Genomic DNA, 22,900 nt, shown 5'->3' with positions numbered 1-22,900 from the left:
CTACTTCACGACCGTAGTAGCCGCCGTCCATCCAGCCATCCACATAACATTCCCCGATTAACCTCCAACGAACACTACTTTCACCGCGCGCCTTTCGTATCACAAATGGTACGTCGCCCCCGTCGAAAATGACCACTAGATCATCAACCTCGGCATGCCCTGATGCCTTACCCATATACCCTTCGACGGTAGTGAATACGTGGGAATAGAAAACATCGTAGATGAAATCTCGAGGCACTTCACGGAAGTCATTTGGGATAGCTGGTGACGTGGAACCAGTGTGCAAAGTAATTACACGCCAAAATCGATCCTGAACTCTCTCCGATGCCATCTCTTTTCTCATTGGGTTTTGGTCAATGATCCGCTTAGCAGCGGCTTGAATGTCACGGTATACGTCCAGTAAACTTGTGATCTCAGATCTGACGGGGTGGAAAGCCCCAGGATTGTGATAAATGCCAGCGGGATTTGTGACATGTTCATCAGACGACGACAAAACTTGAGCGGAGAGGAGGAATTCTTCTAAAGTCTGAGGCGCATCTCTCATGAGTCTCAGCCGATGTTCTGCATCAGATGGCAGCACAGGTAATGGTTTCCAACAGCCGCTGATACGATCTACCACTACACCTCGGATCTGGATAGAGGCAGGTGTGATCGCTTCAGCATATGGAGCTCGACTTAGACCCGCACGTTGCGCTCCGAAATGGCTTTTTATAAGTTCACAGCTATTATCCGGTCGATACAGGAACGATGGGTACAAGTCGCCTTGTCCTAAGAACTCCGCGTCGCGCAAGATGTTTATATTTCCATTTGTGATCTCTGACCATGTAAAATCCAGGAAAACGTTCGTAACAGTGAGGTTATAGTTAGGCATGACCTTAGTTGGTTGCTTGGCCAGTCCAAGGAGAGCATATATAAGGTCTCGCTCATCGGTACACTTGGGAGGATGATGATGAACAATTCGACAGCATTCGTACAGTGAAATCTGCCGTGAGCCAGGGCGTGACTGATCGCGCCACATGGCACGAAACGCGATGAGATTTTCTGCAAGAAGGTAATTCTTCACAGACTCGCCCAGCGATGGTCGTAGATGCTCCAGTGGGCGGTCTTTGAGTAGATCGAGTCTTAGCCGCAAGAGTTGGTTCATTCGGTTTGCCATAACATTCCCCAGAGTTTTGTAGTTGATGTAATGATTACCGGCCCAGATTTGTACGTCCCTAGCGAGGACAAACTCCTGTATGATCCATAATCTCGTGAACCATGGCGACCCGACAATCATGAGAACAGCAGCCATAACACTGTCAAGTGGGCCGATAAGCTCAGGGTCTGCAGTCGGCATGTCGCTCTTTGGTGCATCCTCAAACCCCTGTAGTAGCTTGAAAGCTTCGCTCAAATCAAGATCCCCCAGCCAAGCGATGACCGTATTTGCAGTCGCATAGACGGAGCCCATGTTCCTGACTTGGTGGCTTTTTTCATCGTTATCCGACTGATCAATGCAGACTGCATCTGCCCAGATGACACGGCTCCGGTCGGGGTAGCGCAAGGCCCTAAGCGCAAGGCACAAGTTCTCCGTGATGCGCAGCACACTATTGCTTTCTACATCGTGTAGATAGCATGCGGGTACAGAACTGCCCCAAACGTAAGAGATAGCCTCAAACTCAATGTCGTGAGGTGTTCGAGGTATCTCAAGTATTCGACAATATAAGGCTGAGTCAAACATTCCTGGTAAAAGCTCGAGAACGCGCATGGCGTCAAGTGTGAGCAGCGGTTTGTGAATGTAACGATTTACACCATGGATAGTAGGCTGGAAAGCATCTGCTGGATCGGGAACATCGATGGCCGAAGGCTGAAGGGACAACATTGTGCGCCGCTTCCAGCGGAGACTGGAAGTAAAACCCTGCGTCTATTTGTACGGACTTCATGAGTGATAAGAGTGTTAGGCTGTGGTGGATTGGTAACATAGATCGAGGGGCTGAAGGCTGAGGCCGCCTCTTGCATAACTCTACTGACTAGCTTTTATGCAGTCATGCGCCAAGGTTGCCCATAACCTGTCGCAGCTGGCCATCGCGCATTCTTTATCACTGTTGAGGACGCAGCGCGGATTGAGAAACGCCACAGACGTATCCCCATGCGCCCAATAGTTTTGAAAACAAAACAAAGCAGAAAGTGGACGATGCATGTGTAGAAGGATGATGCTACGCAACCGAGATGCAGCAGCTCGGAGGTGCCAGATGCCTCCAGGCTACCTCGGTACGCCACTCAGACTAGGCCTAAAGCGGACATCGTGCCCCTCCCCAGATAGTATCCAACGTGGGAAACTACCTACCTAAGTACGCCCTTCCGGAATTATATCACAGTATCATCAGAAAATCTTCCACACGAGATAGTGTTGACTAGACAGCTTGAAAGCAATTTCAAACAAATACTGCGCGATCTGAGTACATAACACCCGTGGACAGCTCGCTTTGGATGAGATCTTACTATCGGCTTTCCCTACACCCTAAAACATTCGATGCCCATATATTAGGTGCCCTGGGTACCTAGGTAAGACCTCGAACTGTTATTACATCCCCATCTCGGCGTCACCAGGCCGTGTTGTCACCAAGTCTAACGTATCCTGAATATGACATCGGGGTTGTCGCTCGTCCGTTTACGCGTAGCCTGGCCATCCATGTAGCCGTCGACATAGCTGTTGCAGATGTCAGCAGACTGTCAACTGCAAAATGGAAATAAAGTGCTCAAGCCATGACAAAAGGAGACCTACCATTCCCCGATCAAAGTGAAACACCCATCAATAGGCCGCAGCACATAGGGAACCTCGCCACCATGGAAGATTGCAATGACATCTCCTACGGCCGTGTGCGCTGGCACGTTCGCCAACAATTTTGAATCTGTCTTTGCCAAGCATCTTCTGGCCCTAGATCCCCGAGATTCGAGCTCAGACAGTAGCCGCGATGCGTTCGGAAGCTCTGTGAACCAGTCCCGCGATTGTGTGGTCATGCGTTGGAACGCACAGAGTGGGTTTTCTCGACAGCGGTCTTCTAGCGCGACGCGGACTAGTGACTCTCGTTCGAACTCTACAATCCTGCTATTGCGCATGATGTCGGGGATCTTGGCTACGTGAGCTATGTTGCCAATGAGCCATCCTTCAGCGCAAAGTATTTCTCCGTCCACCACATATGTCCGAATCGCTGCGCTGGCCCCATACAGCTTAGGCTGCTTTGTGATAGCATCACCAGGTGCTAGTGGATGGTCCTCGATATCAGTCCACGTGGGCACCCAGGAGGGCATCATGGGCCAGAACTCTCTTGGTCCGTCGCTAATCATGGAGAGCACATGATAATTCTGAGAACGCCGCAACAAAGTTGTTGCCAAGTATGTCATTGTATCATAGAATGATACCCGATAGTCGATTTCGATACCACTTGTTTCTACCGTGCTCAGAAGAGGTAGTATGGAATACAGCGTATCCGAAGGTGCAGTGCAAAAATTATTGCGGAACATGTACAGAAGCTCTTCCAGTTTGGATAGGGGTCCATGGAGTTGCTGAGCCTCCCGCAGCTCCTGTACAAACGAGAAGAAGCTAATCGCAGAAAGCGTTTCCTGGCCGGGCTGGCTTTTGTTGAGATCAATCGTATGCCGCCGGACAAGGCGCATCAGATCTGTCCAGGTCAAACTGACTTGTGCCCACTGCACACGGACATCTTGAGCTAATATGAGCTCTTGTAGAATCCAGCGACGGTGCCAGTATGCCTGAGAATACAGACTTTGCAGGCATTTCGTTGAATGTGTATCGTTGCAGCCTTTTTTCGGTAGCCAGACTTGTGTCGTATTGGCGTATCGTACGATATCCCCCATCTGGGCCACCTGGATATTTTTTTCCACATCGCTATCCGGATCGATACATATGGCATCCACCCAGAGTAACATAGGCTTTTCGCTGCTTCTGAGCCCAAGCAATGCATCGAATAGGTTTGACATTGCCCGAACATCTTGACGGTTTACTTGAATAAGTCTGTCACGCGCAGACCTTCCCCAGACATAGGATAGATAGTCGTATCTTGCTCGATTCTCTAGATGGTCCACTATTAGTGAGCATCGAACTTGAGCTCCAAGGTGCGCTGCTGGATGTAGGATGAGCAATCTTATGTATCCAGGATCGGCGGGATAGTATAAGCGTATCCTGTATTCCCAAGAAGTTTCCGCATAGGGCTCGGCACCATTGTGGCCAGGATTTAAATCTTCCTGATCCTTCGTGATCCTTGACAAGGCATTGAACAACACCTTATAAAGGTGGTGATCAAGACAGCTATGTGCAATGCTTCCGACGAAATCTCGCAAAAAGTCGCAGTCATCATAGATTCTCAGATTGGAGAATTCGACAGAGTTACGAATCTTTGACGCTAGTGCTGCTGTCGTGGCCTGTCGCGCGTATGGACTATTCTCCGATGACTGAAGGTAAGCGGCCACATGTAATGGCCAGGCTCGATCTGCGTATTCTATCATGGTAGTGTGGGTTGCACTGCTTAGTGAGTGCTCTGATGTTTCCACGAGGTAGATGAGACATGCTTGAGACATGTATTCACTGGCGGAATGTCGCTCGAAGAAGTGTGTGTCAATCTGGTAATGAGCAGTATCCAGACGCTGCAGATATTCACTGACAGAGAAGTGTGCTAGCGTAATGGTGTGGGTGCGGGGTTCAATGACCATTTCTTCGTCTTCCGAGAGAATTGGCTGGATACGCACCAGACCACTCAGATATTCCACAACGTCGAGATACGGAAGGTGTTGCCGTGTTTCAACGTCGAACAGCTCTCCTGAAGGCGGATATATGGCACAAGCTTCGACCAGGTCCTCAACCCAGAATGAACTAGCTGCGAACATGATCCAACGCAGTGCTTTGAAAACGACTTCCTGCATGCGGTCCCTTGGTATTTGGTCGAGGATCTGGTCGTAGAAAGGATAAAGGTCCGTAGGGAGTCCGTTGAGGAGATGCTCTAGTTCAGAAGGCATGAAGCTCCTTCGTCTAGACTTGACAAGCTCGTCGACGTAAAGACTGGCTAGTCGGAACCTAGGTTTGACGTAAGTTGTTTACATGTTAACGAAGGAATGCTCAGCTTTGACTCACATGCCTGCGGCCTTATCAACAACTCGATCGGCTAACTTCTCTCTATCGGCTTTGATCAATCTTGTGCCCTTTTCGAGTCGCACACCTACTGCAGTCCTAATATCCTCATCAACTCTAGAGCGAGGTATAACTGTTCTATGCCAGCCTAATCGCGAGTGACAGAGCGGCAGCAACCGATCATCGTGGCGCGTGAAAAGCGCTACTCGCACGCGCAATCCACAACCGGTTTTGATTGCAGCCGTCAATCTGTTAAGGAGTTCCATGTTCGTGATCTGCGACTCAAGCGGGATCTCATCCAGGGCATCTATAGCCAGAACTACAGATGTCGTTGAGTCGGTTGAGCCAGTTGCGTTGGTTTCTCCCAGAGAAACCAGTACATTCATGATGAGATCATTGATGTCCGCAATTTCCGATGGCGACACATGTGCTTTTCGCGCTTTTACTATGGCTTCAGGGATCGGCTCAGCTGAACACAAGTACGCCAGGATGGTGTACGTCAGGAACGTAACGTTATGCGTGTAGTCGTTGTTGTAGGAAAATATCAATGGAACTACTATCTGTCTGCTGTCGTCATGTCGTCGAGCCCTGGTCAAACGTTGTATGACCAAAGCACACAGGATGCTTTTGCCACTTCCAACTAGAGAGATGTCAGTGAAAGCCTTCTTGAGGTATGGTCTACAAGGTGCTTTAATAACATCTAGATCGGTGGATTGTGACCACCACAGCGTCTCAGATGAAGTGAGTCCAACAAGAAATGCGACAAAAGGATCCGGTATGACGCCATGAACCAGGACTAACACTAACCTTCACCAGTCAACCAGAGACTGTCTTTAGAAGACGCTAACCATATTGGAATAACTTCATCGAGAAGCCATGATCCGCAGCCTGGTACGGCAACGAAGCTATTCAGGATTTTCGGTTGGCTTCTTCCTTCGGTCCACTCCATGAACAACCATGGTGCGAACCATCTCTGGATGGCTTCGCGTTCGCCACCTACTGCCGGTTAATTTCCACAGCTATGGCAGGAGTGATGGGTAGTCTTGCCAGAATCGCCAAGATTGAGCTGGATGTTAGACCCGATCTGCGTGATGCCGTGCTCCTTCGTCACGACATTTCCGACTTCCTGTTGAAATGCCATTGTGGTGAAGAAACTCAATATTATTCAGTATGAAGACGTTTCCATCGCAAACCGTTTGACCATCGTCCTCGGACAGACATAAGTTCAAAAGTCAGCGCAGCGTTGTGTTCAGCCTGTCTGTCAGCCGCTTGAGCTAACCAAGGTGACGTGTTCGGATTCATCCAGAAGTAGCCACAGCTGCGGCTTCGCCTCAGCTCTCATGGTTCTCTGACTGTTGGTGCGTTAGCGTACGCCCGTATGCAGCCACATGCGGGGCTGTGTGCATCGCAGCGACAACTGATGATCCAATAGGTCCGAAGGACTGCTCACCGGACACCACTCCTCACCATTGTGCGAGGCAGACATTCAGCTCGTGGCTGTTGCTAGGGCGTTACGGAGAGCTTCAATTGCGCCGCAGTGATCTGCGTACAGAATGGCGCTACATGACTTGGTATATGACATGCGCCGCCCTCTGGCTGAGCGGTTTCAACTCACCAAATACAAACCGTACAGTCCCTCAGAGTATGTCTGTGATCGGAGAAGCAGCCGCCATCATTGGCATCACTGATGTTGCCATTAAGAGCATCAAAGGCCTCTACGACTTTCTCCGAGCAATCGACGATGCCCCCGAAGAAATTGCACTTATTCGCGTCGATGTAAAAGACTTACATGCCAAACTTTCAGGCTTAGAGTTCTTATCCAAAGCCGACGCTAGAACGGTCGATGAAGTCAAAGAGACCGGCATTGCGAAGGTGATCAACGACTGTGGGACGCAATGCGACGAGTTCGAGAAGCTGGTGGTGAAGTGGATCAAACATGATGACAAGAGCTGGCGAGATAAAATCCGAGTAGCCTTGAACCAGTCTAGGATACAAAAGTACAAAGGGGTGTTATGGTCAGCGGCAAGAGACCTCGACTCGGCGGTAGGCATTTTGACGCTGTAAGTTCCTATCGCATCCAAAACCCTGATGGAAGCTGATATCTCTGGTAGAAAAATCAATGTGTCGAACCGATCGCCGGAACAGCAGGCTGCCTCGATGAACCAGCTGAAGGAAGCAATGGTATCGTGGGCAGTGGAGGCCGATGCAAGGCGCAATGACGTGCCGCCGCGTTTGGTTGCAATCGCCGAATCCGACGAAGACGAGGCGGAGTACGTACAACAGGAGTTGAAAGCGGGCGATACTGCCCTGGAGGAATTCATACAACGCTGCAAGGCCACTACGGCTCATCTTCAAGCGATCAAGTTGGACCTACAGATCGGGGACATCAACACCGGAGAAGGAGGCTATGCGCAGGTAGGGATGCCATTGGAGGCGGTGGAGAAGGTGAGCCGGCATCACGTCGGAAACGTTACGACAGGGAAGAAAGGCACGTCTCAGATTGGCATCTATCCGGCCAGCAATAAGGCTGGCAGTACAGGCGAGGCTGGCGTTGGCACGAGAAATCACCCGGGCACGGGATGAGTTCACGGCTACGCGCTGCGCGTGTCCGCCCCGCACTAGGCCCAATCAACGATGAGCGCCTTCCACGTGGGCATCTCATCACACACATGCTTTCAAGAACCAGAATGGCAATCTTTACAATCAATATACATGGGCTCTCTAGCCGAGATGCGAAGCGATGCAGTCTATCAAGCGATCGTCACAGTCTCCACCGATCTACGCGGACACTGTCGGCATGTCGTGAGCATCCCTTGATCCAACGCGGTTGCCCTGCGAATACTAACATTCGCAGCCTCAGCTTCAGGAAACAAAGCTGGCATAACCAATGCACTATGGCCTAAATGATCTAGCAAGCGCTACCGGGAGACTTCCGGGTTCACCCAGTCGAATCAGAGGATATCACTGCTACCCGGAAACCGCTCATATCACTTCCACATCTCGAGATGCTGAACGTCCCATCCCTCTACCGCAAACAACCCTCACAAACACCACCGCCCCTACCCTCAACTCAAACATCCGACCCCAACCTCAACCTAAACCACAAAACCCACACCCTCCCCTCCGGCAGCATCGCCCACATCTGGACCCCCTCCCTCTCTTCTCCCTCTGTCGCAACAATTATCCTCCAACACGGCTACGCAGAATACTCCTTTCGATACCTAACATCCCACTCCACCCTAATCCACCACCTCCTCGCCGCTTCCTACACAATTTACGCCCTCGACCTGCACGGCCACGGCACCTCTCCCGGCCACCCCCGCGCCGTCGTCCACGTAGGAAAAGCCGTAGCCGATCATCTCGCACTCCGCCGACATGCTGTTGAGCAAGGAGGGGGAAGACCGATTGTGTTGTTCGGGCATTCACTGGGCGGGTTAATTACTGCGGGGAGTATGGTAGAGGATCGAGAGGGCATTGAAGGGGTGGTACTGACGAGTCCCGCGTTCCCAGGCCCCTTCCCCTCCGCCGCTCGCGCAGCTGTCGGCGTCTTAGCACGCACAATACCCACAGTCTCCATACCAGGCCGCGCGGTGCCCATCTCCGGGCTCACACGCCGTGCGGTCGAGATAGAGAGATACCTATCCGATCCTCTGTATTCTAAGAAATCGATATGTTTCCTAACGGCTGCGACGGCCGTGGATGTTGCAGACAGTGTTAGAGCGAAGATAGGGGCGTGGACAGTGGCGACGTTGGTGGTGCATGGGGATGAGGATGCGTATTGTGATTGGAGGGGGAGTGAGAGGTTTGTGGCTGGGATAGGGAGTAAGGAAAGGTTGTTTGAGGTGGTTGGAGGGGGGAGGCATGAGTTGTTGAATGATGATTGTGGGGAGGAGGTGTTGGAGAAGGTGATGGCGTGGATTGGGGGACGGGTGTAGAGATGGGTCGTTGGTGACTGCGTAAGAGTGTATGATTGATATGCTTTAAACGCCGCCCAATGCAATATCATCCTAGGCTATAGCGATGCATAGCAAGACGAGTCAGACTAGTGATTATACAAGATGTTGATATCCGTGTCTCGTTCTACATGATTGTGGATGAGCGCGGAATTAAAGTGGTATCGTCCTTTGCGCTCAGAAGTGGGGTCATCTTGCAGAAAAATGTGCAAGTTGAAATCAGAGCCATCGCCCAAGCCGCTTGCGCTGATGATCTCCTTCTTGAGAAAAACACTGGACATGTCTAGACAGTGCTTCCACTGCTGAACACCTTGCCGAAAGCATCTCCCTCTTCCATACTCAGCCCCTCATCTAGGATGTCGTGCGCCATGTTGACGACCTCATCTTCGATCCCTGCTTCTAGCACTAAGCCCTCACTGAAGGCTAGCCGCGTCAGTGCAACGAGATAGGCATGATGACCACCTAGCGTATTCACCAACTTGCTCTTGATGTCAAAATCGGCATTCGTCGTCGCGACGTGATAAATCAGCTTCATAGTCGCATTGATGGAATCGACCTTTCGCTCTTGAGTCGGTGAGATGGGATGCCGATACAAACTCGTTACGCAATGGTCGAGGTACTTGATCAGTCGACCAATGCAGAGGCCGTTCTGAGCTAGACGACTAGAGCCGTATTCTGGGATAGAGAACTGCGTCAGGACTGAGATGACGAGCAGGCGAAGGTCCCAGAGGTCGGCTTCGGAGATAGCTAAAGCTTCATCGAACGAGGCCAAAGGATCTGGAACGGGCTTAGGCACCTCGGTGAAGAGGTTGGTGAGGCGATGGACCAGGGCGTCTTCGTTACTTGCTTGGTTGTCTTGGGCGGAATCTGCGAAGGTTATGGGTCCTATTGAGGTGGAAAGTGCAGAGGTGCCAAGTATGCGCAACATGAGCGTGATTTGGGCATGTGGCTGCTCTTTGACGAGGAGCATGATGGCGAAGCTTGAAGGAATCGCTTGCCATAGACGAGCTATCGCTGTGGAATCTATTGAAGACACGCAGCTGCTCGCGATCAGGTACAGCAACTCGAGACAGTCTTCAACATCGATGTGAGATGCAATCTCTTGCTGCTTCGGGGAGTAGAGATCGGCAACGGCCTTCTCACCCCCTTTAGCTGCTTTGGAAATAGGGTCCGCCACGAGATCAACAAAGGCGATGATGAGCGGTACTGCGCGCTCTGTAATCTTGACGGCAGTCTCGATCGGCTCGCATGCGAGGATGAAGTGCAGCGCATCGAGTATCAGAGATGTCGGAGCATAGTACTTCTCGGACTGACAACGCTTCCACAGGTCGAGGAAGATGTGACATATTTGTACTGCTAGCTCGTGCACATCAGATGTGTTTATCTTCGCCAGAGCATCATACACGATCGAAGATAGTTTCTTGGATGGCTTGGACGGGAATGCATGCGACGTGAGTGCTTCGAGGACGCGATCGGTGCCATTTGACGATGGATGTGACAGCAGGCGGTGTAGCAGAGTGAATCGACGGTCGTCGCGTCGAAAGTGCTCGAGCAGTGCGGCGTCTATGACAGGGCCCACGGCTGGTGCTGGCTCTATCTCTCTGGGCCGAGTTCGCGGTTCGCTCAGCTGTAGCGCAGGCAGTGGTATGGGGCTTTGATCGATAGCCTGCCGCTTCCTCTTGCCGGCTTGCTTTGGCGTCGCCGTCTTCTGCCTCTCGCGGTACTTTGACGGTGATGCCATGACAACGTCGTCGTCGTCAAACCCATCGCCAAGTGGGCCTCTCGTCTTCTGCGCCCTCTTAGGTGTGCCGGCTGGACTGATTGCCTGCGCACCTGACTTTGGTCGTGAGGGCATGGTTCTGCCAGGCCGTCGCGCCATGACAGACTCTCGCGCCTCGTGCTGATTGAACATGTTGTCCGTCTGCACCGACTCCTTCTCGCGCCGCAGCTTCTCCATCTCGGCACGCAGCTTGGCCAGTTCGGTGCTGTGCGACTGCTGCTGGTCCGCCAGCTGGCGCTCGTGTTTGCGGTTTTCGGCATCGTAGCGCCTTCGAAGGGTATCGGCCTCGCCCGCCTTGGTCTGCAGCTTCCCCTTCAGCTCCTCGGCTTCTCGCTTCTCGCGCGCCTTGTCTTGCTCTAACTGCGATGATCAGCGGGGCGTCTACAGACTGAGGTGGACGTGTCGCACCTTCTTGATGCGTTGCAGCAGCGCATTGGGGTCAGCCTGAGACCTGCGTGGCTGCTCCTCCACTTCCATCTGGTCATAATGGCAATGCTCGATAATGTCGTTGATGTTGTCATCGATGTGACTGTCGTAGCCCTCCTCGTCCAGCGCATATAGAGGCGGCGGACTATGCGCATCGTCCAGGTTGACTACCTCGTCGCCATCGTCGGGGCCGTAGTCGGACTCTGGCTCCGTGTCGGGCTGGTGCTGTGTCGCGCGGATGGCGCTCGCCTCGAGATGCTGCAGGGCGTCGGCGGGAAGGTCGTCGAGGTCATCGTCAGAGAAGTCGTCGAAGTCGTCGTCAGCCATTGTCGGTCCATCTGCCAGCGGGCCTGCGCATGAGCATGTCCCAAAGCGGTCGCGATGCGGGGCGCATGGACGCGTTGTTGGCGTGTTGGCGTTGGCGTGTTTGGGTGCTAGGGAAATTCACATGCAGGCTGCAGGGTCGCTAAGCTAAGCGGCGGTGCCATGACGCAAGCTGCCCGTGGTTACTTGTCCGCCAATTTCACTACTTGGCCCAGTCGAGCCTGCCGCCAACACCACCTCCTTCACCCACCCCGCCCTCACCCATCGCGCCTTCCCCTCCGGCCTCGCCCCGGCTGCCCCTATACCCCCCAAGGATACCAGGCGCAACCGCCCTCTCCTCCTTCACCATGGCGCGCCCGAGAAAGGACGTCAAGTTCAACCACCAGGTCCGCAGCGCCAGCAACGGCAGGGCGCGGAGACCCTCGCAGAGCATGTCCGAGTACAGCGACCCGGGCAGTCCGACTATCAAAGAAGAGACGGCCCCTCCCGTACGTTGGCAGCCCTCTGCCCACGTCTCCCCAGCTGACAGCGCCAGGCCTCCGAACAGCCCCCCCAGACCGAGTACGAGAAGAAGAAGGCCAACTTCATAACGCGCACAACATGGACCCTCGTCATGATTGCCGGCTTCTTCTGGGCCCTCGGCGCCGGCCATCTCTTCATAATCATCATCGTCACGGCAGTGCAGGTCATATCCTTTAAGGAGGTCATCGCAATCGCAAACGTGCCCAGCAAGGCCCGCAGCCTGCGCTTCACCAAGTCGCTGAATTGGTACTTCCTCGGCACCGCCATGTACTTCCTCTATGGCGAGAGCGTCATATACTACTTCAAGCACGTCCTGATGGTGGACCGTCTGCTGCTGCCCCTGGCCACTCACCACAGGTTCATCTCCTTCATGCTGTACATTATCGGTATGTTCCCAGCCCCCACGATGTATGTCGAAACTAACCTCCCCAGGCTTCGTCTTCTTCGTCTTCTCGCTCCAGAAAGGCCACTACAAGTTCCAGTTCACCCAGTTTGCTTGGACGCACATGGCCCTCTTCCTCATCGTTGGACAGGCGCACTTTGTCATCAACAACATCTTCGAAGGATTCATCTGGTTCATTCTCCCCGTCTCCATGGTCATCACCAACGACATCTTCGCCTACCTCTGCGGTATCACGTTTGGACGGACACCCCTCATCCAGATTTCGCCCAAGAAGACATGGGAGGGCTTCCTCGGCGCCTGGTTCTTCACTGTTATCTGGGGTATGCTCGTTGTCCACTTCCTCGGCGACTACAAGTACTTCATCTGCCCTGTCAACGATCTGGGCGCAAACATCTGGTCCGGCCTCGAATGCAGGCCAAACCCGGTCTTCATCGCGCGCGACTATACCGTTCCCTTCCTTCCTGAGGGTCTCCCCATCCCGCGAACATTCAACATTATGCCAGTGCAATTCCACGTCATCATGCTCGGAACCTTTGCTTCTCTCATCGCGCCTTTCGGTGGCTTCTTCGCTTCTGGCCTGAAGCGCACCTTCAAGATCAAGGACTTTGGCGACTCCATCCCCGGTCACGGTGGAATGACTGACCGCATGGACTGCCAATTCATAATGGGCTCTATCGCTTTCTTCTACTACTCGAGCTTCATCGCCGTGCACCACACCACAGTCGGTGGAGTGATTGAAGCTGCCATCACTGGACTCACATACGAGGAGCAAATGGAGGTTGTCAAGATCATGAGCAAGCACTTGGTAAACCAAGAAGTGATATCACCAAAGGTACGTGGTACTTGTCTCCCGACATGAGCATAGACTAACATCTATAGGTACTGGAACTTCTTTCAGAGCAAGTGGTGAGGAGGTGAGCACATATTTGTGCGGGTTACGATGGACTATAGGTATTTAGGGATGGGAAGAAACGCTACGCCTGACGCTGTTTCGATATAATACGGTACGGGAGGGGCATGGGCTTTGCATGAGACGTGTTGGTATTTGGGCGCATATACCCTTTTTGCGGCTTGGCACGGGATAGGAAAAGCATCTGGAAAGTGCATATGTGAATATAATTACAAACTAAGCTCTTACCCACGTTTCATTCATGGTGATGCTCAAGTCGCAAGCAGACATGACGAACCGAGGCGCGCGCACGGACGCAACATGTTACGCTGCGCGCATTGAAACTTTGGCAGTGCACATCACCCACGCCAATGCCACCCCGCCCTTTCGTGAACGACGGCCTGTGGCGATGCCTGTGTCCGGGGTTTCCGTCGAATGCTGGAACGACACCGTCCGTTGCAAGAGGAGGAGCTAGACTGCTACAGCGCAATGCATCGCGAAAAGATGCCATAGCCCACTGCAGCCGCCAACTGCGTACCTACAACCGCTCCAGCGCACCCTCTACAGCAAATGACACTTTCTTCTCTCAGCCCGGGGCTGCCCTGAACGGTTTCCGGTCTTTTGCAGAAAAGCCTCGCGCCTTCCCTTCGCAGACCTCACGAGACAGGCCTCCGCTCGCCCAGCTCCCGACCTACATCCTATACGAACATGTGCGGGCCGAGGGCGCCAAGGGAAACTTCGACGAAGTCATGAACATCTGCAGGGTGTTGATCAAAGACAGAGGGGAGGTGCCGAACCGGGAGATGTACACAGCCGTACTACACAGCTTCGTCGACTCCGTCAATGGCACGGCGGGGAAGGTCCGCAAGGTGCTGGAAGAGATGGGCTTCTGGGACGAGACCGATGGATCTCTGACCGGAAAGCCAAGGATCTTGCTGGATGCACGGGGCTGTGAATGCGTGCTTGAGGTGCTCGCAGTTCACCCGGATTACCTCCTCCGCACCGACATCCTCGAATACATGAAGTCGCGATGGTTCATGCCATCGGACCGTGCGCGCAACTTCATCATAGCCGGGATGCTACGCGAGCGACATTTCGAACATGCCCTCGAGTTGCTGGAGGAGATGGTCAGGAACAAAGCACGCGTGGAGAGTTGGCTGTTTGACAAGGCTATATGGATGCTGCTGGAGTTTGGCGAAGTCGAGGAAGCATTCTACGTGCTGAGTCTCAAGGAAGGTGTGCATAGCAAGAGTAGCGGAACAGGTACCGTTCAGCTCAGTATCGCTCTCTGGGGCGCGTTGCTAGATGCCGCGGCGCACAAACAACTTGTAAGTGGAACCTGTGTCATGCATTCTAAGGGAAGTTGCTAACACCGTGAAGCTTGCAGAGACGACCCTTGTGTGGATTGCGCAAGTCCAGCCGGGCTACCTGAAGCCTGGCACCGGTACCTGCCTGCACGTACTCACTCTCGCCTCACGACACGGAGACATCCAGCTCGCTACCGATGTCTTTCGCGTCCTGACCGAACGAGGTACAACGTTCACCTCGCAACACTATGAACTGCTCATATCCACATACCTCAACGCCAACGACCTCCAAGCAGCTTTGTCTGTTATCCTCATCATGGTTGATTCCAACTTGAAGGTCAACTCTGGGACCTGTGATCCTCTCTATTGGTATCTGTCCGCGAAAAGTCACAACGATGACAGCAGACCCATGCAAGCCTTCAGATATCTGCAAGACTTTGAGACTTCTGGCCGCAAAGTTCCCACCGCTGCCGTCAATGCATGCATCAAAGCTAGCATCGCAAACAAGCGCCTGGAAGAGGGCATCGAGATTTATAAAGCCCTACACACGGTATCTCATGCTGGCCCGAACACAGAAACGTTCAACATCCTGTTTCAAGGCTGCCATAGATCCGCTCGCAAGGAGCTTGCCATGTTCTTCGCAAACGAGATGGTCAAGTTGGGTCTCAAACCGGACCGCATTACGTATGATCGCCTGATCCTGGTGTGCCTAGAATCGGGTGACCTGGAAGATGCTCTGCTTTACTATGAGGAGATGCGGTCAACGGGTGCGACAGCTGGCAAAAAGGGTCCCTTGAAGCCTAGAAGGAAGACGTGGGAGACGTTGATCCACAGATGTGTATTGAAGGGCGACGAGAGGGCTGTTGCGCTGTTGAAGGATTACAAAGCTAGTGTGGAGGAACCGCGAATCGCAGTGGAGCGAGCTGTCATCGATCGTTTCGAGTATGGCATCATACCGACCAATCTGGCGGAGATCGGACGAGCGACATCCGAGCAGACAGCCGAAGCTGTCAAAGACCGACATGGCAAGCCGGAGGCTGGTCAAACCCCAGACGCTGACTCGGAAACGTCGGAGGGACGAAGTGGGGCAGAGCCTGAAGGAACGAGCTCGAGTGCGAACACCGAGACGGGGACACAGAGAGCCGAATCCGTTGACGGGCTTTCACAGCTTATGAGAGTTAGCAAGAGCACCAAGCAGTACTAGAGTCTGAGCATTCATGCAAAGCAATCAGCAGGTCAGACATCGACTGAGGTCTGGCCAAGCAATAACAAGCTACACTATCGTCTCGCACAAAGTCTTATCTGGCCGCATGCGCAGGTACATACTTTCAAACTTACCGGCGGTTTCTTGCTGTCTTCTAGCCGACCCCACGGGTGTGGAGCAATCAGGCAGATTCCCTGGTTATCCAGCTGTCGTTTCATCATCAAATCTGGGCCGGCGCACTACTCACGCGCGTTGAGCAAATTGCGTCTCTCGCCCGAGCTGCCTGCTGCCATCTTCCGATGTTACGGAGCGCGCACGGCGATGGTGGGGATAGAACAAGTACCGAGGCCGCAATGCGAACCAATCGCGCCGCACGCGTATCAAGGTTTTTAAGCACCTAACGTCTTCTTGGAAAAGCTTAAATCCTGCCGCAGAGCCTCAGTACAAATTCGGCCCACATGAAGCCTCAACCGTCATGATAGCGCTGCGACAAGGGCGTAAGGATTTTTCCTCCCCAGCCGCTCGCTTTGAGGCGAGCGACGCCGAACTATGGCCGCGGACGCAGTCGCGCCCTGCTTCGTGGTCATGCTGCGAGTCAATTCCCGCAAGCACGGACTGCAGACCGGTCAAGAAATTCGAGGCCGTTTTGTGGAGGGTTACCTGCTAGTGTTGCGGTGTATGGGGTCGGTGCTAAATCGAGGCATCCGGTGCAGCTCGCTGGCTGGCTATACCTGTATCTCCGGGTCAGGGTGTTTACCCCCCCAAAGGCGGAGCACTAAGGCCGCTCAATAATGCATTGACTGGAGTTTGTCTCCATGGTAGTGTGCCCACATTGCAGGATATTGTGGGGTGCGCTTCTGGAGTACAAGTACTGAGCTGCTGTCCATCCCGTCCCCTTCTGTAGTCCCCTCCTCTCCCCTCTGAATCTTCCTCCCTTCGTCAATCTTCACCATGGGACTCAGCGGAAAGACTCTCCAGACGGCACAATTGTTGCTCGTCGTTCTGCCAGCTTTCGTGCTGTTCGGATACAACCAGTCTGGTGTGGGTGGTCTGTTGTCTCTCCGTGACTGGAACGACCACTTCCCGGAAATCGACACCATCGATGCTACCGGCGCGGAGAAGAGCAGCAACTCGACCAAGCAAGGTGCCGTCGTCGCTACCTTCACCATTGGTGCTCTCTTCGGTGCTCTGTCTTGCTCCTGGATTGGCGACATCCTCGGACGACGAAAACTCATCTTCGGTGCCGCATTCTTGACTCTCGTCGGCGAGATCCTACAATGCACTAGCTTCCAGCTCGCGCAATTCGTCGTCGGCCGCTTCATTCTAGGATGGGGAGTCGGAGCTCTCAGCGCTACTGTCCCAGTCTGGCAATCCGAATGCTCATCGTCTGCCAACCGTGGTAAGCACGTTGTGCTCGACGGTTGCTTCATCTCTCTTGGCTACCTCCTCGAAGCATGGATCAACCTTGGATTCTTCGAACAGGATAACCTGCCTCTGCAATGGCGTATCCCGCTCGCCATTCCCACCGTCATCTCCCTGGTCCCCATGGCCGCCGTTTTCAGTATCCCTGAATCACCTCGCTGGCTGGTCAACAAGGGACGCGTTGAGGAAGCTCGCCTCAGTCTTTCCAGCTTCAAGGGCTTGGATCTGCACGACCCCGAGATCACAGCTGAGATCAGCGGCATCGAACTCGCACTCGAGGAAACTGGTCGCAGCGCAGCAAAGATGAGCGACATCTTCACTATGGGCAAGGACAAGCTGTTCTACCGCTTCTCACTCTGCATCTTCCTCCAGTTCCTGCAGCAGATGTGCGGTAGCAACCTCATCTCCACCTACTCAACCGTAAGTCCACACGCCCCTAGCTATGCAACCCAGTCCTAACACAGCTCAACAGATCATCTTCCAACAAGGTCTCGGCCTCGATTCGGAAACCTCGCGCATCCTCTCCGGCGGCGCACTGACCTGGAAGTTCCTCTCCTGCTTCGTAGCCTTCTTCACCATCGACCGCTTCGGACGCCGCAAGCTCTTCATGTTCAGCGGCGCGGGCATGGCCTCCTGCATGTTGGCTCTCGCCGTCGCATCCAGCTTCCCCAAGACAAACCAATCGGCCCAGATCGCCAGCGCGCTCTTTGTGTTCCTCTTCAACTTCTTCATTCCGATCGGTTTCCTCGGAGCGAACTTTTTGTACTGCACGGAAGTTGCGCCGACGAGGCTGCGGGTGCCTATGGCAGGTATTTCCACTGCCAACCACTGGCTTTGGAACTTCGTCGTCAACATGGTCACGCCCGTTGCCATCGAAACTATCGGCTGGCAATACTACCTCGTCTTCCTTATCATTTCCGCTATCATTCTGCCGGTTGTTTACTTCGGGTACCCGGAGACCATGGGTCGCAGTCTGGAGGAGCTGGAGATGATGTTCACAGAGGGTACGAGCATTCCGGCTATTGTGAGGGAGAGCCGCAAGCCGTTTACTAGTCCTCTTCCTGAGCATATGCTCGAGAAGGGTGGGAAGGATGTTGATGAGGAGGAGTACGTGCACTGAGCACGTGGAAGATAAAGAAGCATGCTGGTATATAAGCTTGAAGTGTCTATGTCATCGCAGAATACTAGCGATGCTATGAGTATATGAAATGAATTACGATGAAACTAAAGAAATCATCTACATAATGGTTGTGTATCATCGTGTCAACTGTGCCTGTATTCTCGATTGTGGTAAAGGACGAACATCACAGACGCGCAGCTCTGCGACCTCCTCTCACCGGTCGCACGAGATTCCAAACTGTTGAATGACTCTTCGTTCGGTCCTTGTTGTCTGATCATCGCCGCGATAACCCCGGATTTTTAGATCGACATCTTAATTCTATCTTTATATTCCGGGAATGATCGAATGGCAAACTACAAACTACACGTTGAACTAAGTCGCCTCAGCCTTCTTGAACGCAGGATAAGCATAACACTACACGATACAAGCAACCAAAGCCACAATGACTCCGGAGAGTTGTCCAAAATGACATCATCCGATCTGCAAAAAGGGTCCTAACGCTAACCCTTTCTCGGCCACCCCGCCTTTGCGCAGTCGCCACCGGGGCACTGCGATAGGCTGAGTCGCAGGATGGTTTGCCTGTTTGGTGATTCTGCTTACATGTCTCGGTCATTTATCCAGATTATGCGACTGGATTGGAATCTAATCGTGTGGTGTCAAGCTCGTGCCGAGCTGGGAGCTAGCCACAGCCAGCCCTGGCGGGGAGGCTATGTAGGTAGGTAGTACCTCGTATTCGGTTGCTCAGCCATGTGAGGTGGTTAGTTGGAGGCAGCGAGGAAGATCGTGGGAATAAGGTAATTCTACTATTGATGACCGGATATATAACCAAGCGAGGACGCTATTGCTTGGTGGTGGTGTTATAGCTGTCAGACACATCGCACCTGCATCTATAAGCCGCAAACTGTCCAAGAAAATACGCAACACCACCTGGACTACTACTCCACTACAAACAACAACGACAACGACACCAACCATGACAGAAGCAACCCCCAAAACAAACGACTACTACGCCCCACCCTCCTCCACCCTCGACACACCCCCAACCTACCCCTCCACCACCACCTCCCCACCAACCTACACAACCGTCGCCCACGCCCTAACCACCCTCTCGGAAGGCGACCCCGACGAAACAATCCCTGTCCCCATGATCACGCGCACCCTCGCCTTCTCCCTCCACAACTACAACCCGTTCTCCCGCAAACAAGGCGAAGTGCGTCAATCGATAATAATCCGACAGATGAAGCGCTCCTACTACAATGCGCATTATGCCAAGGACGCGGAGGGAAATTTTGTGGGCACGGGAACCCCGGCGCCGGATCTGGGGCTGGTTTTCGTGCCGGGGAAGAGCAGTAGTGAGGATATGCTTAAGCAGGCGAATGAGGTTGCGCTTGAGGTGCAGAGACGGAGGGGGAAGGGGATTGGCAAGTTTGGGATGCCGCAGGATGGTCCGGAGGGGGCTATGATGGGGATTGCGCCGCCTGGGGGTATGTGAAGGGGGAAATGGCTGTTCTGAGTTTGGGTAGTTGGATGGGAATGGGCGAATTGGGTGGAGTTTGGAGTCTGTTATTTAATACCGTGTCGATAACGACTTCGTCAACAAATGTGAGAATTTGCCATGTTCTAGGTCTAGTAGTAGCCCTTGTCATCCCACGGACTCCTCCTCTTAGCCCACTCCTCAATCGGCGTCAGCTTGACTCCTAGTCCTTCCACCACAGGTTCCATATCAACATTGAACGGCTCATCTTCTGCCTCGTTGTAATATGTATACGCCTTGAACATCTGACTAACAATCGTGTCCGTATCCAGACCACGCCCCTGCATCGCCTTGCCAATCTTATCGCAAAAGTCTGCAACCGTCTGGTTCTCATAACTCAGCTGCTTGTCCCAGGCTCTCGACAACTTCTCGGTCAGTTGGGAAAGAACAACGGTTTCAGCACCGCCGACAGGAATGTCGCGGCCAGCAAGCTCGGGATGCTCCATAGCGGCCATCATGATCTGCGCGACATCGTGGTGACAGATCCACGACACGCGCAGGTCGGGCTTGTGGCAGTAGACAACGGTGTTGCGGTCGCGGATCGGAGGTAGAGCCCAGCCTTCGAGGAGATTGTCGAGATAAACCACGGGCTCAATGCTGATAGTCGGTACAGACTCCCTCAACAACCTCCTCATCTCCCTCCGATCTTCCTGGGCTACGATGTCTTGAGATTCCTTCGGTACCGGCATACTCGTGTTGAACAGAATCAACGGGACGTTTGCCTTCTTTGCGGCCTCACCGATGTACTTGGCCGCCGCGATGATGGGCTCGGATTGGTTGAACGATGTACTCGGGAGGTTGAGAAAGACCCTGTCTGCGCCTTGGAGTACTCTTGCGATGGCATCATGGTCGGTAAAGTCTGCGGCAAACGTCTCCACGTCCTTCCCATCTACCAGAACAGGTTTCGGGTTGCGGCTCACGGCGACGACGGAGTGGCCTGCTCGGGCGAGGGCGTGGACTTGATGACGCCCTTGGACACCCGATGCACCAAAGACGATGACGCGCATTCTGGCGGTTTATGTTGCACTTTTTGGATTCGTAGGTTCTGGACGTATGTCGAAGCTGGTATATTTGTAGTACCTAGGTACGCGCCTGCGCCAGGGTCGTTGCAACTACCATGTTTGGCGGTAGTTCGGTGGGTTGCAAGTGCGGAGATTCGTGGGTCGCTCGGCCGCTGGCGAACCGGGAGGGTGTCCGGGAAAGTTTACCCGCAACGGTCGCTTAGATGTCTGGAGGTATGACGCCTGTTGAACCCCAGATTGTCTTGAGCCCTGATACGAAGCTTGGCTGTAGATTTCGCTGGACGATCCCGATATCGGATCGGAGAGTCATCATGTGAGTTCGGAGGTCCGACGACTTGTACCTGGGTAGCCTACAATCTGGGTGTTTTATCCCAACGTTAGTTTAACTCGATTTGCGACGACGACGATGGGACAGTCCATCGAGGAATATGACAGGCTATGATACATTGTCTTAGATGGGCATGGTAAATGGGCGTCGATGGAAGAATTCAAGCAAGCTACATATACAGCACGACACAGTCTCCATGAGCTTCCATCCTGAGGTCATTCACTGCAACTCGGGGAGATAGACATACCGAAGTCCGATTCGAAGCATGGGATTTTTAGCGTGAGTGTAAGAGTACCAAAGACTGGACAGAATATCAGTACCCTGCCGTTGGTCTAGACTGGCACGGCTGGATCTAGGCGTACTTCGGAAGCGGGATCCGCTTCTCGGATGGGGCATCGGAACGATGGATCTGGGCGACGGGAATAATGGACAAGACGGGAACAATGGATAGCTCACAATACCTTATCCGGTTGAACGGACACGTTGATGCAAAGCGTAAAGTAGATCATGCAGGTGGTATGTTGACAGCGGGAAGTTAGATACAGGATTACTCTTTACGCCGAGCGGCATATCGGCAAGTTCGCGCAGTGATGTAGACTAGAAGTACACACATACGTGGACTGTACTGTAAAGAGAGGTTAGAGCTATTTGCATGTATAGCCGGTGTGTGAGCAGGTTGAGAAAGCGGTGCGACATGTTGCTTGCAGAGGCCTATGATGCCTGTGCATATCGTGAAGCAATACCGGCGATATATACAGTTTCATCAAATAACCAACCAAGATCGAAGTATACACTGCTGGCACTGTCCCAAGTTGTGTAGTTTCGGCGATGCCTCCAGACCGCGAGCGGCTTCCATTCGGCTGAGAGTGTGCCACATTGTCAATGCCGCTTCTGGTTTCAGGGTCAACCCTGAGAGGGCTACAAGACTCTCTATTACGTCTGGTGAATGCTTCAGAAGACTCTACCCGACGTCGACTGGAGTAATCTCGCAGGTTCGGCATACCTGGATCCACCGGCATCTTCGGCTGCAGCCTCACGATGGTCGCTCTCGATAACCGCTATTTACTCCGCAGATTGTTGGTGCTGCGGGACGCGATGCGGAGGAAGGGCTAGCTTGGTGTACCCGTGGACCCGTTGGGAACTCGAATCGCTTCTTTATCGATTCGAGATGACGGCCCGCCACTACAAAAACTAAATTCAGCGACTTTTGGGAGAAACCGCTCCTTCAAGGACAGCATAGTTGCGTATATCGGATAGACCAGGAACTCATCACTGGTGTTCCTAGCTATCGAGACGTCCCGGAAGAGTGGATTACTCACCAGCCTTGCCCATTTCTTGGCTTTAGGGCTGACATGGTATCGGAGGCGGCGGAGACAGACTGCAGGAATGCGAGTTGACATTCTGCATATGCGACGCGATCTTCTCTTATACTGGCATGATGCTTGCAATCAGCCCCCAACAGCCTATGAGAAGTGTCATCGGATATCGGAACAGATCGTCGATCGGTCCACCCTTGAGAATGACGTCGAACATGGCGACGAAGA

The 22,900-nt window shown here is 53.2% G+C and overlaps 6 protein-coding genes across 6 annotated transcripts; 4 read left to right on the top strand and 2 right to left on the bottom strand.

Annotated features, from left to right (window-relative positions):
- Nucleotides 1-6,766: 6,766 nt before the first annotated feature.
- J4E92_010657 (uncharacterized protein) lies at nucleotides 6,767-7,705 on the top strand (the record flags this gene model as incomplete). The annotated part of the gene is made up of 2 exons (XM_051501993.1): nucleotides 6,767-7,182; nucleotides 7,234-7,705. The coding sequence occupies 2 exons, from the start codon at nucleotides 6,767-6,769 to the stop codon at nucleotides 7,703-7,705; spliced, it is 888 nt and encodes a 295-aa protein (XP_051347797.1).
- Nucleotides 7,706-9,358: 1,653 nt separating this feature from the next.
- J4E92_010656 (uncharacterized protein) lies at nucleotides 9,359-11,608 on the bottom strand (the record flags this gene model as incomplete). The annotated part of the gene is made up of 2 exons (XM_051501992.1): nucleotides 9,359-11,215; nucleotides 11,264-11,608. The coding sequence occupies 2 exons, from the start codon at nucleotides 11,606-11,608 to the stop codon at nucleotides 9,359-9,361; spliced, it is 2,202 nt and encodes a 733-aa protein (XP_051347796.1).
- Nucleotides 11,609-11,952: 344 nt separating this feature from the next.
- On the top strand, nucleotides 11,953-15,930 carry J4E92_010655 (uncharacterized protein; the record flags this gene model as incomplete). The annotated part of the gene is made up of 6 exons (XM_051501991.1): nucleotides 11,953-12,093; nucleotides 12,141-12,513; nucleotides 12,560-13,362; nucleotides 13,410-13,444; nucleotides 13,943-14,747; nucleotides 14,800-15,930. 6 exons carry the CDS (start codon nucleotides 11,953-11,955, stop codon nucleotides 15,928-15,930), a joined length of 3,288 nt encoding a protein of 1,095 aa, XP_051347795.1.
- Nucleotides 15,931-16,881: 951 nt separating this feature from the next.
- On the top strand, nucleotides 16,882-18,472 carry J4E92_010654 (uncharacterized protein; the record flags this gene model as incomplete). Its single annotated transcript, XM_051501990.1, has 2 exons — nucleotides 16,882-17,772; nucleotides 17,825-18,472. The coding sequence occupies 2 exons, from the start codon at nucleotides 16,882-16,884 to the stop codon at nucleotides 18,470-18,472; spliced, it is 1,539 nt and encodes a 512-aa protein (XP_051347794.1).
- A 973-nt stretch (nucleotides 18,473-19,445) lies between these two features.
- J4E92_010653 (uncharacterized protein) lies at nucleotides 19,446-19,964 on the top strand (the record flags this gene model as incomplete). Its single annotated transcript, XM_051501989.1, has 1 exon — nucleotides 19,446-19,964. The coding sequence occupies one exon, from the start codon at nucleotides 19,446-19,448 to the stop codon at nucleotides 19,962-19,964; it is 519 nt and encodes a 172-aa protein (XP_051347793.1).
- Nucleotides 19,965-20,098: 134 nt separating this feature from the next.
- On the bottom strand, nucleotides 20,099-21,013 carry J4E92_010652 (uncharacterized protein; the record flags this gene model as incomplete). The annotated part of the gene is made up of 1 exon (XM_051501988.1): nucleotides 20,099-21,013. The coding sequence occupies one exon, from the start codon at nucleotides 21,011-21,013 to the stop codon at nucleotides 20,099-20,101; it is 915 nt and encodes a 304-aa protein (XP_051347792.1).
- Between the last annotated feature and the right edge of the window lie 1,887 nt (nucleotides 21,014-22,900).

Source organism: Alternaria infectoria, assembly GCF_024043175.1.
Source record: "Alternaria infectoria strain BMP 0036 chromosome Unknown scaffold_40, whole genome shotgun sequence".
Taxonomy (NCBI): domain Eukaryota; kingdom Fungi; phylum Ascomycota; class Dothideomycetes; order Pleosporales; family Pleosporaceae; genus Alternaria; species Alternaria infectoria.
The sequence above is the reverse complement of the archived record's forward strand: the minus strand, read 5'-3'. Positions and strand labels throughout refer to the sequence as shown.